The 14327-nt window shown below is 39.0% G+C and overlaps 1 protein-coding gene across 1 annotated transcript in view; it reads left to right on the top strand.

Moving 5' to 3' along the window:
* The window catches only part of SMARCA4 (SWI/SNF related BAF chromatin remodeling complex subunit ATPase 4), a 121222-nt gene that overhangs the window by 39969 nt on the left and 66926 nt on the right, over positions 1–14327 (top strand). The window contains 4 exon segments of the mRNA XM_078153908.1: positions 200–332; positions 818–888; positions 890–1223; positions 1586–1684. Of these exon segments, the coding sequence (XP_078010034.1) occupies positions 200–332; positions 818–888; positions 890–1223; positions 1586–1684 (637 nt within the window).

The following is a 14327-nucleotide window of genomic DNA, read 5'->3' on the forward strand; positions in this document are numbered from 1 at the left end:
TGTTTACCACATTAGATGTATAGTATGCTTTTTCAAATAGTTATTAAGTCTCTTATGATTGGGACCCGTAACATAACTTTGCATGCACAGTCTGTTACATCATGCCCTTCCAGAAGTATGGGTTGGTAATAATGATTCAATTTCACAGCAAGTGACTTACCTGACAAAAATGCTGCTTTGTTGCTTTTTAAAATTATAGCCAATGGATTCCATGCATGAGAAGGGAATGTCGGATGATCCTCGATATAACCAGATGAAAGGGATGGGAATGAGGTCTGGGGGACATGCAGGGATGGGGCCTCCTCCAAGCCCAATGGATCAGCATTCTCAAGGTACTGTTTTTCTCATAAGGCCCTTTCCCTCAACCTTTTCCCACATTAGTGTTTATATATTTACAGTAGTAAAGCTGTATGTACCTGTCTGTGGGATCTCTCTGAACACTTTGATATGGCCTAGATTTTTCAGTTTGTCATTTTCCTGCTGGATATAGGTTTTGATAGCCATACCTTGCCACATAGATAGAAAATAAAGTTGTTTTGAGCAACAGCTGTTTAGAGTTTTGTTTCTCCTCATTAAAACATTACTAATTATAAGTCTGTAAAATGACCTTTTTCATGTTATTTAACAATATCCTGTCTCTGATATCATCCTTATGCATATAGCATCAAAGGTCTTGGAGGAACTATCAAAGATGACTAAGGTCGTTCCCCACTTTCAGTATAGGAACTGTACTTTAGGATTTTAGAAAAAATATTGTTTTTCTTAAAAATCATGAGAAATATGTAATGTGACTATTTAGCATTTCATTTCTCCATAGGTTATCCCTCTCCTCTGGGTGGCTCTGAGCATGCCTCAAGTCCTGTTCCAGCTAATGGCCCATCTTCAGCCCCCCCAGATGTCATCTGGTCCTGGTGGGGTACCATTAGATGGTAGTGACCCACAAGCATTAGGACAACAAAACCGTGGCCCAACGCCTTTTAATCAAAACCAGCTTCATCAGCTCAGAGCTCAAATTATGGCTTATAAAATGCTGGCCAGAGGACAACCTTTACCAGATCACCTGCAGATGGCAGTGCAGGGAAAAAGACCAATGCCAGGAATGCAGCAGCAAATGCCAACACTACCTCCACCCTCTGTATCTGGGACAGGACCAGGACAAGGACCAGGACCTGGACCTGGGCCTGGTCCAGGACCCGCACCTCCAAATTATAACAGACCTCATGGTGAGTGTTGATTGCCTGTATTGCTTCTGTTATTTGGAATACAGCCATAAAGGCCCACTGCAGGGGAAGGGAGGTAGTTAATAAACAAAAGGGCTTCTGTCTGTCTGTATATTACTGTTTGCTTAGTCATCCATTCGCCCCTAGCCCAACCTTTTAATAGTGCCCTACAGTGGATTTCATTAAAGGGTGCTCATTCACATGCCTTATGTAGCTTTGTTAGCAGGAAGTTAACGGGATTGTGACTCCACTGCATTCATTAATTTATCATCTGCCCATGTATACATTTGAAAACAGAGCTGCCCTCCACTTTACCTATACACAGAGTTTTAAAATAAATTGTTTTTGCTTCCCACTACTCACAGGTATGGGAGGGCCAAACATGCCCCCTCCTGGACCCTCAGGAGTTCCCCCAGGAATGCCTGGACAGCCTCCTGGCGGACCCCCAAAGCCCTGGCCTGAAGGTAACAATTATGTTCTTTTTTTGACAAAGCCTTTGTATTGTAATTTTTTTACTGCAAGAATAAACTTAATGGATGCATGAAGACTGCATAGAAAGGAAAATGGTGGTAAGAGTGCAACTAGTCTCAACTGAAATTTTTTTATGTTGCAAGTTTCTCCAGTACCTAAGCCTTTGCAGTTTCTAAATGACCTTCAATTTGCATTCTGTTGTTTGGTTGGTTTTTTTAAAACATTGTAAGTTTCTGGTCCCTTGAATTCTCCAAAAACTCTCTCTCTTCATTGCAGCTTAGGTAAGGCGACATTATCCTAGAAAGGATTTTGTAAGATTTCCTTCTAGAACAAAAGTTTTTAACCTAGGGTCCATAAACTTTGTTGTTGTTGTTGTTTTTTCCAATATAATTGATTTCCATTGTGATCCTATGAATTTTATTTTGTATATTTAAAAATGCTTCTGAGAAGGGTTACATAGGTTTCGCCAGACTTCCTAAGGGATCCATGAAACAGAAAAAATTAAGAATCCATCTTGTCGAGTCCATAAGAACTGTCCTACAGATAAATGGTGACTCTGAACCTGAAGGTAAATAGGCTCAGGAAACAACTGAAAAAAAGTCCTTAATCTTTCTAGGGAACTACTTGAGGAAATTTTTTTTTTAAACTAATGATGGTTGCTGTTTGGGTCTGCTTGCACTGTAATTGATACAAAGGGCAGTAGCTTGTGGGGCTGCATACAAAAGTTATGGTGGCTGTATCTGAGTTTAGAGATTCTGAGCAATAGAATAAATTGCAAGAGGTCTTTGAAGGCACTTTGTTTTATAGCTACAGCTGCTGCTCATACCATGAACTGCATGAGGATAGACCTCTTTTGTTTGCTTTAAGAAGGGTGTCATTTGTAGACAAATCCTGGACAGTGTCATACCTTCACAAGGACTTTCAACTGAAATTATGATAGTAAATAAGCTGCTGAGAAGTCAGTATTTTATCCTTGTCAGTTCATGACAAGAAGTTAAAGAAAACATGGCTCCAAAAAATCAAATAATGTTAGCATCAAAATAAAACCCTGTAGACCTATTGTATTTAAATTTCAACGAGGCACTTGACAAAAACTTTTATCATCATTATGGGTAAGATAGACGGCTATGAGCTACATGAAAATATAGTTAAATTAGGAACTGGTAGAAATAATTAGATTTAAAAAGTTATAAATGGGTCAGTGTGGCAGTGGGGTGTCACAGTGGATAGAGTGCTGAGCCTGGGGTCAGGAGTACCTGAATTCAAATCTGGCCTTAGATGCTTACTTGCTGTGTGACCATGGGGCAAGTCACTTAACCCTCTTTGCCTCAGTTTCCTCACCTGTCAAATGAGCCAGAGGAGGAATGGCAGACCACTCCAGTATCTTTACCAAGAAAACCCCAAATGGGGTGAGGAAGAGTCAGACACAACCAAAAACAATTTAACAGTAACAACAATGGGCCAGTGGATCAATTTCAACCTGGAAAGAGAATTCTAGGGGCTTATCTATTCTTGGCCCCCTATGGTAGTCAACATTTTTATCAATAACTTGGAAGAAACCACTAAATTTGCAGGTAAAAGGAAGCTTGGGAGGAGAAATAGTGGTGAATAGCAGAATACAAAAAATCTTGGCAGGCTAGAATGATGAGAGAAATCTAGGGCAACAGAAGTCTTTAGGCTAGATGTGAAAGTTTGCCTTTGGGCTCAGAATAGTTACTTTATAAAAGATTGGTAGTCAGAAGAATTAATGCTGTTCTCAGCTGCAGTAAAGAACTGTCAAGGGACTGGAGTGATTCACTTTCTTCTGCCCTGAGGGTCTGCATTTGGGACGTTGATGTTCAACATAGCATATTAGATAAGGCTGCACTTAGAGTTAGGAAGATCTGAATTCAGATCCTCCATCAGGCATTTAATAGGTTTGTGATCTTGGGCAAATCACTGAACCTATCAGGGCCTCGGTTTTCTTATCTATAAAATGGTGATAGCAATACTGGCATACCCTAATCGTGTAGGATTGTTGTGAGGAGAGCACCTCAAAATCTTAATCCACCTTCCACGTAGCTGCCAGATTTAATTTAAAGGAAAAAAAAGCATTTAAAGACTGAGTCTGTCCATCTCACTGTGGCTACAAGTAAAGGAGCTTTTCACAGACGTACTCCTGCTCCTGAACGTTGATCCGCTTCATTTCTGGCCTGAGCCATTTTGCCACCATCCTCCCTTGATCCCTGAGGCTCACCATCTTTATGCCTAACTTAGTACAGGTGCCTGATTGGTATTGCCTACTGAAGCAGAATGGTGTTCTTAATGTATAAGTCTAACTGTATCATTTACCTGCTTAAGAAACGTCATTGGTTCCCTATATCCTCTAGCCAGAATGCAAACCTCTATGGTTGGCATTTAGAAGTGCTTCGCAGTCTGGTTCCATCCCATTTAGAAACGAGTCAGTTGCATCTGTGTTTCAGCCAAAGTGGCCTGTTGGAAGTTCCTCATATTTAATATTCCTTTTGTTTTTGATGCCTTTTCATAGTTTGTGTGTCTATCCCCCCTTTTCGTGGTGTACACCTTCTTCATGCCTGGTTCTTGTAGCCCTGGGCTCCCTTCAAGGATCATGTCAAGGGCTGCTTCCTTCTGAGACCTTTCCTGATTGCCACATTAAAGCCCCCACCTCTGGTTTGGATCTAGTTTATATTACTTTACCCTGTCTCGTCAAGGTCTGAGTCATTTATCCCCAGTAGAATTCAAGTGAATGCTTGAGGGTCAGGCACTGTTTTGTTTTCATCTTCACCTCCTCAGGCCTGCCTAGCACAGTGCTCACAGGCCCTTGGATGTTGGTTGCATCTGGAGTGTTATAGAGATATGATGTTGTTACTGCCATTGAATCTGAGCACCACATTTTAGGCAGGACAGAGATAAGCTAAAGTATATCAAAACAGCAGAGGGCAACCAGAGTAGGGAAGAGACGGCATCAGGCCATATAAGGATCTGAAATAATTGGGGAGAGTGAGCCAGAAGAGAATAGGCAGGGAGACAGGATAAGTACTTAAAGGGTTGCCATGTGGAAGAGGGATTAGATTCTTACTGCTGCTTGGTCCTAGGGGCCAGAACTAGGAGAAATGGGTTCAAGTTCCAGAGAAACAGACTTAGGCCTCATATAAGGAAAAGCTTGCTAACGATCATTCATTGATGAAATGCGTTTAATCGGGAAGTCAGTAAATCAGTGAGCATTTCTTAAGTACCTACTATATGCCAGGCACTAGGGATACAAAAAGAGCTAATGGGGGAGACAACATGCAAACAAATACGTACAGAGAAGCTATAGGCAGTATAAATAGTAAATAATTAACAGAGCTAAGGCACTGGAATTAAGAGGGGTTGGGGAAGGCTTCCTGTAAAAGATGAGATTTTAGCTGGGACTAAAAGCCAAAGAAGCAAGTAGGTGGAGCTGAGGAGGAAAAGCATTGCAGGATTGGAGGACAGCCAGGGAGAATGCCGGTAGCAGTGAAATGATGCAAGAGGCCAGTGGAAAAGCATGTGATAGGGAATAAGGTGTAAGAGCCCTGCAGTGCCATACAGAGGATTTTATGATCCTGAAGATGATTGGGAACCACTGGAGTTTGTAAGATGATGACCAGGCCTGTGCTTTAAACAAATCATTTTATTTGCTGAATAGAGACTCACCAGAGTACTCACCAGCAGTCAAGGCATGAGGTGATGAGAAACTGCACCAGAGCAGTGGCAGCATCAGAGGAGAAAAGGGGACAGCTTCAAGAAATGTGGCAAAGGCCTTGGGAACAGCTTGGGTTTGGTGGAGGTGAGAGATAGGGAAGAATCCAGAATGATTTCCAGGTTGTGAGTTTGAAGGACTGGAAGGATGGTGTTGCTCTCTACAGTAATAGAGAAGGTAGGAAGGGAGAGGCTTTACAGGGAAACATAAGTTCAGTTTCGGACATGTCAAGTTTAAAATGTCTGCTGAACATCCAGTTTGTGGCATTTAAAAGACAAATGGAAATGTGAGATTGGAGGTCTTCATAGAGTGGGGCAGAAGAGGGAGGTGCATTTGAGAATCATCAGCATAGAGATCCATGAGACCTGATGAAATGATAGTAACTAACTTTTATATAATGTCTGCTATATGTCAGACACTGTTAAGCACTTTACAGTTATCATTTCATTTGATTCTCACAACAATCCTGCATAACAAATGAGGAAGCTGAGGCAGAGGTTTTTATTTTAATTTACTTTTCATTTATTCACACAGTCTGGGGCAAGGTAGTAAGAAAATAACACTTTAAAAACGTTTCATGATCAAAACAACTCTGAGCTACCACATCACACGTGTCAGATTAGCCAACGTGACAAAACAGGAAAATGATAAAGATTGGAGAAGATGTGGGAAAATTGGAACACTAATGCATTGTTGGTAGAGTTGTGAAATGAGCCAGCCATTTTGGAGAGCAATTTGGAACTATACTCAAAGGGCTATAAAAATGTGCATACCCTTTGACCCAGCAATAATACTCCTGTATCCCAAAGAGATCATAAAAATGGGAACAGGACCCACATGTACAAAAATATTTTTAGCAGCTCTTTCTGTGGTGGCAAAGAATTGGAAATTGAGGGGCTACCCATCAACTGGGGAATGGCTGAACAAGTTGCGGTGTATGAATGTAATGGAATACTATTGTGCTGTAAGAAATGATGAGCAAGCAGACTTCAGAAAAACCTGGGAAGACTTGTGTGGACTGATGCTGAGTGAAGTAAGCAAAACCAGGAGAACATTGTACACAGTAACAGCTATGTTGTACACTGACTAACTTTGATAGACTTATCCCTTCTCAGCAATTAAAGGATGTAAGACATCTCCAAAGGTCTCATGGTGGAAAATGCTATCCACATCCAGAGAAAGAACTATAGGTTTAGAATGAGATCAAAGCATACTATTTGCTGTTTTTTTTCCTCTTTTTTGTTTTGTTTCGCTTTCTTGTGTTTCCTTTTATAGGTTCTAATTCTTCCTTAGAACATGACTAATGTAACAGTATGTTGACTAGGACGTATAGCCTATATCAGATTGCACACCGTCTTGAGGAAGGAGGGGGAGAAAAATTTCAAACTCAAAAGCATATAGGAGTGATTTTTCAAAACTAAAAATAAATTTAAAAATAGGGGGAAAAAAAGGAAAAAAATTTCATAGCACTTTTCAGAGCTGAACTTCCCCCTCACGCACACCCATTCCCCACCAAAGCCATTCTCTTCTTCTGTGTTTATACATAACTTGCTACACCTCAGTGCTTTCCCAGCTATCTTACTGAACTTATGTACTAGTTTAACTTGTATTCACCTTCTCTGTCTCAGAGGTGTGTTATTTGATTAAGAGTTTAGTAAAGCTATTATACATAACTTGTAAACTTTTTAAGACATCCAGAAAGATAATCACATTTATAAATAGTCACTGTGACACAGTTAATACATCCCCAAGCATTTCTGGATGGCCTACTGTGTGCTAGGCACTAGACAAGATTTAGCACGTGCACAGACGAAGAAGTTCTGTTGAACGTTTGGGCCTTTGTTGGTGTTTTTAATCTATTTCAGTCAGTGAAAATCTGCTTTCTCTTTCTCCCCCCACCCCCATATCCTTCCCAAATTGAGAAATGAAAACAAACAAAAACCTGTTATAAAAATGTATAGTCAAGCAAAACAAATTCCCCCATTGGCCGTATTAAAAATATGTATCTCAATCTGCACTTGAGTTCATCTACTCTTGTGAGGTGGTCAGTCCTCTGGAACTTTGGTTGGTCACTGTGCTGATCAGAGTTCCTAAATCTTTCATTTATGTGTACATTTTTCTCTTGGTCCTGCTCACTTCATTCTGCATGATTTCACAGGAATCTTCTAAGTCTCCTTCATAATTTCTTAGGGTATAGTATTATTCCATTACATTGATACACTATAACTTATTTATCCATTCCCCAATTGATGAACAGCCCCTTGGTTTCCAGCTCTTTACAACCATAAAAAGAGTTGGCATAAATATTTTTGTACATAGAGGCCTTTTTCCTCTTTATTTTATCTTTGAGGGTATGACTCTAATAGTGATATCACTGGGTTAGAGAAAATGCACAGTTTAATATCCTTGGAGGATTAGTTCCATATTGTTTTCAAGAATGAGTAGACCACTTCACATTTCCAACAATAAATAATGCCTTAATGGACCAGTTTTCCCACAGCCTCTCCCAACATTTTGTTATTTTCTTTTTTCCCTTTCGTTTTGCAGAGGAGAGTAAGGCACAGAAAAATTAAGGAACTCGGCCATTGTCATGAAAAGTTGAAAGGAGCAGAGCCGGGTTGCCTAACTCTAAATGACATTTTTCCTTTCTCCCATCCTCTCTAACGCACTTACATGCACCACAGCCTATGGCAGTTATCTGTCTGTTCTTGTCCTTGCCCTTTTTGGGGTGGGGTGGGGGGGAATAACTTAATTTGTCATCTTCTTGCATAGGTAGCTACTAGTATAGAAGCTTCCTGTTACCAGTGTAGATTAATACCTGCTGTCCAGCTTAGTCTTACAGAGTTCTCTGGGGAACTGAGAGATCATGACTTGCTCAGTTAGTGTATTAACATACATCAGATTGCTTGCCTTCTCAATGAGGGGGTTGAGGCGGGAGGAAAGGAGAGAATTTGGAATTCAAAAGTTTTAAAAACGAACGTCAAAAATTGTTTTTACATGTAGCTGGGGGGAAATAAAATAATAAATTTTTTTGCAAATTGGAAATGAGTTCATCTCTTGGGGGTGGGGGCAATAGTGTAGGAGCCTTGAGAAGGTTGAAACAACCTTTGTGAAGAATGTAGTAAGAGTACAAGGTCAAAGGAGTAAAAAAAATGGGTCTTGCTGTAGTGAAAGACCAGTTGACATTAGACAACATAAATTTATGGTGGACTCAGTTTAACACAGTTGTGTGACTTCTTCCATCTCATCTTCATTCAGTACAACACGAAGGTAGAAGCATAGGAGGCAGATAGTGGATATAATCCTGGGTTGGAATTTAGCAAGTCATGAGTAGTAATTGGAAAGAGGGGCACCACCATCCTTCCGCCTCACCCAGGCTTGAAACCCAGGTATCGTCCTCAAGTCCTCATTCTCTCACCCCCTCTATCTTAGTGTACTGCCAAATTCTGCTGGTTCTACCTTAGCCAGATCTCTTATACATCCCTCTACCTTGACCCCTCCTTTGACACTCCCACCACATTGGTGCAGGTCCTTATCACCTTACACCTAGACTATTGCAGTGGGCTTCTTGAGGATCTCCCTCCCTCAAGATTCTCTCCACTCTAGTCCATCCTCCATTAAGTTCTCAAAGTGATTTTCATAAAGTTGAGGTCTGGCTATGTTTGTAATCTCCCCACCTCCCTACTCCCAATTCAGTAAACCTCAGTGGCTCCCTATTACCTCCAGAATTAGATATAAAAATCCTCTGTTTTAAAGCCCTTCATAACCTTGCTACCTTTCCTATCTTTGGGGGTGGGGGGGTTAGGCAGTGGGGTTAAGTGACTTGCCCAGGGTCACACAGCTAGCTTTATGTGTCTGAGGCCGGATTTGAACGTAGGTCCTCCTGATTTCAGGGCCAGTGCTCTATCCACTGCGCCACCTATCTTCTTTCATCTTACTCCCCTCCACATACTTCACAATCTAGTGACATTGACCTCTTTGCTGCTGGTTCCTCATATGTGATGCTCCACCTCCCGGCTTCCGGGCATTTTCTCTGTTCTTGCCTTTGCATAGGACTCTCCCTTCTCGTCTCTACTTCCTAACTTCTGTGGCTTACTTTGATTCCCACCTTCTGCAGTTTCCTGACTACTCTACTGCCCCACTTAAGAGTGCCTTCCTACTGACATTCTTTCCAGGTTATTTTTATGTATAATCTTGTTTGCACATAGTTATTTGCATGTTATCTTTTCCAGTTAGACTATCAGCTCGTTGAGCAAAAGGGCTGTTTATTTTTGCCTTTCTTGGTATCCTTAGCGCTAGTGCCTGACATATTGTAGGTGCTTATTAGTTAGAATGCTTCTTAACTTGATTCTCCAATCCGTCTTTTTTTGTTTGCTTTTTGGTGAGGCAGTTGGGGTTAAGTGACTTGTGCAGGGTCATACGGCTAGTAAGTGTCATGTGTCTGAGAGTAGATTTGAACTCAGGTCCTTCTGACTCCAAGGCCTGAGCACTATCCACTGCGCCACCTAGCTGCCCTCCAGCATCTTTAACACAGTTGCCAAAGTAGTTTTCCTAAAGCATAGATCTGACCGTGTCACTCCCTTACTTAGTAACATCTGGCATCCCTATTAACTCTGTTGGTCAAATGTTAACTCTGTGGTCAAATATTATTTCATCCTTTTAAAATTTATTTTTGTGTAAATTGTGTAACACAATTATTAGTACAGTAGTGCATGTGTACAATTTGTAAATAAATATGCATACATTAGGAGTGTGTGTTCAGACATTTTTTACTGGCATGGTGTGTAAAGCAGAAAAATTTATAAAATGATGGAAAATGGAGAAGAGGTGAGGAAGAACCTCTCTCCTTTTGCTAAAGACTTAGGAAACTAGTTGTGAAATGCTCTCTATGCTTTGTAATGTAGTCACTGTGTCATTTAGTTTTGTCTTATATTTTTCCAAGTCGGGACTTATGGAGGGGGAGGGGAGAGGGAGAGTTGTTGGGAATTCTATCCAGAAATCACCAATATAAAGACAAAAGGGATTAGTGAACATCGTTTGATTTTTTAATGTTATATTTATTTGTATTTGTTTTGTAAAACATTTCCCAATTACATTTCCCCCCCACTTAATATTATTTTTTCCAATTACATGTAAAGATAGTCTTCAGCATTCACTTTTATAAGATTTTGATTTGAGAATTTTTCTCCCAGTCTGTCCCCCCATTCCTCTTCTCAAGACAGCAAGCAATCTGTTATATGTTATACACGTACACATTAAATATATTTCCACATTAGTCGTGTTGAGAAAGAAGAATCCGAACAAAAGGGGAAAACCACAAGAAAAAAAAAGCAACCAAAAAACGTGAAACTAATGTGCTTTTTTCCTTTCTTTTTTTTTGGGGGGGTAGGCAGTGGGATTAAGTGACTTGCCCAGGGTCACACAGCTAGCGTTGTGTGTCTGAGGCCAGATTTGAACTCAGGTCCTCCTGAATCCAGGGCTGGTGCTCTATCCACTGTGCCACCTAGCTGTCCCAAAACTAGTATGCTTTGATATGCATTCAGATTCTATAGTTCTTTCTCTGGATGTGGATGGCATTTTCCATCATGAGTCTTTTGGAGTTGTCTTAGATCCTTGTATTGCTGAGAAGAGCTAAGTCTGTCATAGTTGGTCATCACACAGTGTTGCTGTTACTGTGTACAGTGTTCTCCTGGTTCTGCTCACTTCATTCAGTATCAGGTGAACATCATTTTAAATAGATGAGAAAGAATATCAAGAAGACTTATGGGAAAATTTTGAAGAGAAAATCTCCCTGCCAGATTTCAAAATAAACTATTAAAAAATAGCAATTATCTGATATGAGATAAAAAATAAAAAGAGATCATTGAAAAATAACAACAGTAGTAGTAAACTGATATTTATAGTGTTTTAATAAGTTTCTCAAAGCACTTATATATATATATATATATAATATCTCACTTGTGCCTCACAGTGGCCTTGCGAGGTACATAATCCAGGTATTTTTATTACTGTCTTATAGATGACAAAACTGAGGCTAAGGGAGAAGGTTGAGTTGCCCATGGTCACGTAGCTATTAGGTGTTAAAGGTCAAAATTGAACCCAGGTGTTCCTGAGTTCATCTGGTACTCATTCCAGCATACTGCTGTGCTAAGAGCTAATGATGAAGTCAGAAATAGGATCCAGTATTTGATAGCACTCACATTAAAGAGCATTGGCTAAAGGATCACTTCAATATAAATTATTGGGAAAATTAGGTATTGGTGTAATAATATGTTTGATTCAGATAATATTCTAAGCTCCAATGAAGGAGGTGTTTTAAAAATTCGTTTGTAAGAAGAAAAAATAATATATCTTCAGCTTCATTGTGGAGAGCAGAAAAATGTTTCTTTTAAACAAATGGAAGAAATTGTTGGAGACAGAATTGATAGATTTCTTATCCAAAAAATAAAAGAATCTTGTATTACAGAATGCCATGTTTCTAAAATAAGGGGGGAAAAGTTTTTGTAATTACTGTATCTGATGTAGATCTGACATCTAGACTCTCTAAGGAACTAATACAAATTTATCTTTAAGGATAATTATCTACTCTGCAAAAGATGTGAATAATTTTCTTTTTAATTAAATTTTATTTATTGGTATCTTTGTTTTAATATCAACTTCATTTTGTTTTTTCTTTTGGTCCTTGCAAAAACTTTTTAAATTTAAAGTAATCAGAATTATCCATTTTGCATTTCTCAATGTACTCTGTCTCTGATTTGGTCCTAAATTCTTCCCTTCTCCATAAATCTGACAAATAAATTATTCCTTGCTCTCCTAATTTGGTTATGCTATCACCCTTTGTGTCTAAATCATGTACCTACTTTGACCTTATCTTGATATACAATGTAAGATGTTGGTCTATGCCTAGTTTCTGCCATACTGTTTTCCAGTTTTCCCAGCGGTTTTGGTCAGATAGTGAGTTCTTATTCCAGAAACTGGAGTCTTTGGGTTTATCAAACAATAGATTACTGTAGTCATTGATTACTGTGTCTTGTGTACCTAACCTATTCCACTGAGCCACCCCTCTATTTCTTAGCCAGTACCCAATAGTTTTGATGATTGCTGCTTTATAATATAGTTTTGGATTTGATATGGCTAGACCATCTTCCTTTGCATTTCTTTTCATTAATTCCCTTGATATTCTTGACCTTTTGTTCTTTCAGATGAATTTTGTTATTATTATTTCTAGCTCTATAAAATACTTTTTTAGTAGTTTGATTGGTATGGCACTGAATAAGTAAATTAATTTAGGTAGAATTGTCATCTTTGTTGCTCGGCTATCACCTTCATTTTCACATATATCCCTCCCCTAACAAGAGTGCCATCTTTCATAACAAAGGATAAACAAGATGAAAAAAACAAAATGGCCAACACAATCAACAGATTCTCGTAGTATTTTCAGTGTTTCACAGCATAGTTCTCCACCTATGCAAAGGAGGGAAGAAGATGCATTTTCTTGGTTCTTCTAGGTCTATCTTGTTCCTTATAATGACCCAGTGTCCACAGGATCATAGAAACTGGAAGGTTTTTTTATTGTTTTACTTTATTTTATTTTAGTCATTGTACTCAATGACTAATCCAATATGTATATTCATTTCTTGCTACTTTAATTTGTTATGGCAAAGTAATAGTCCATTCTAGTTGTGTACTTCAGTTTGTTTAGCCATTCCCCACTTGACAGCTATTTCTTTTGTTTCCACTTCTTTTCTACTTCAGTAATTGATGTTATAAATACTGTGTTCTGTATCAGACCTCTTGGGGTATATACCTAGCAGTAGTATTTGGGATCAAAGGATATACACATTTTGATCACTTTCTTGGCATAATTCTAAATTGTTTTCCAGAATGGTTGGACCAAATCATAGCACCACCAGCAATGGGAATTAATGTGCTTGTCTTTTTACCACCCCTCCAAAACTGATTGTCAATCTTTGTCATCTTTATCAGTTTGCTAGGTGTGAAGTGGAGCCTCAGAATTATTTTGATTGCATTCCTTTTGTTGTTTGTAATTTGGAGTAGTCTTTCATATAATTATTAAAATAGTCTGCAGTTCTTCCTTTGTGACTTGTTTATTCATATACTTTGTCCATTTATCTGTTGGGGAATGGCTCTTGGTCTTACAGTTTGTGTTTATTGCCTATGTATCTTCAATATAGAGGTATGTCCAAGAGATTATTGGAGATGTTTGACGTAAAATTTCTTTTCTAGTTGATAGCTTGTCTTATCCAAGGTGAATTGATTTCGTGAATAGCTTTCAAAGGAAAAAGCTTAAGTTGTTCATTACCATTTGAAAAGTTGTTAAAATTGTTCACACTTACCAGTAATTAGAGATATCTTGATTAATATTGACTAAGTTTGCAAAAATAACTAATAATGATAGAGTTCTTTGTTGATAGCCTGTGGGGATATCAGGACTGTATAATATGGTTTCTTGGCTTGTAAATAAATGATGTAAGCATTTTGGAGAGTAGTGCCATAATGAATAATAATAGCACAATGGATCCATGACTTAATCAGCATAGGTGCTCCCTCAATTTGATGGGTCTCAGAACCTTTCTGTGCCTTCTTGTCAACAGTTCTTTTCTGTCTTTTTGCCAGTGAGCTAAAGGCCTTTGACAAAGTTTTTTGTCTATTTCATGTGAACCAATAGAGTAAAATCCACTTGAATGGACCTCAGAAGTCCATACAGTCCAAACTGTGCAAGAGGAAGAATTGATCCCCATTAAACCACATGCCAGACAGATAGTTGTATAGTCTTTGGTTAAAGACCTCTGGTGAGGGCAACTCATTACCTCATGAAGCAACTGTTTTACTTTAGGATAGCTCTTGTTAAAAAGCTTTTCTTTTTACGTCAAATCTAAATCTGCCTTTCT

Source organism: Phascolarctos cinereus, unplaced genomic scaffold, assembly GCF_003287225.1.
Source record: "Phascolarctos cinereus isolate Bilbo 61053 unplaced genomic scaffold, phaCin_HiC Scaffold_4;HRSCAF=312, whole genome shotgun sequence".
Taxonomy (NCBI): domain Eukaryota; kingdom Metazoa; phylum Chordata; class Mammalia; order Diprotodontia; family Phascolarctidae; genus Phascolarctos; species Phascolarctos cinereus.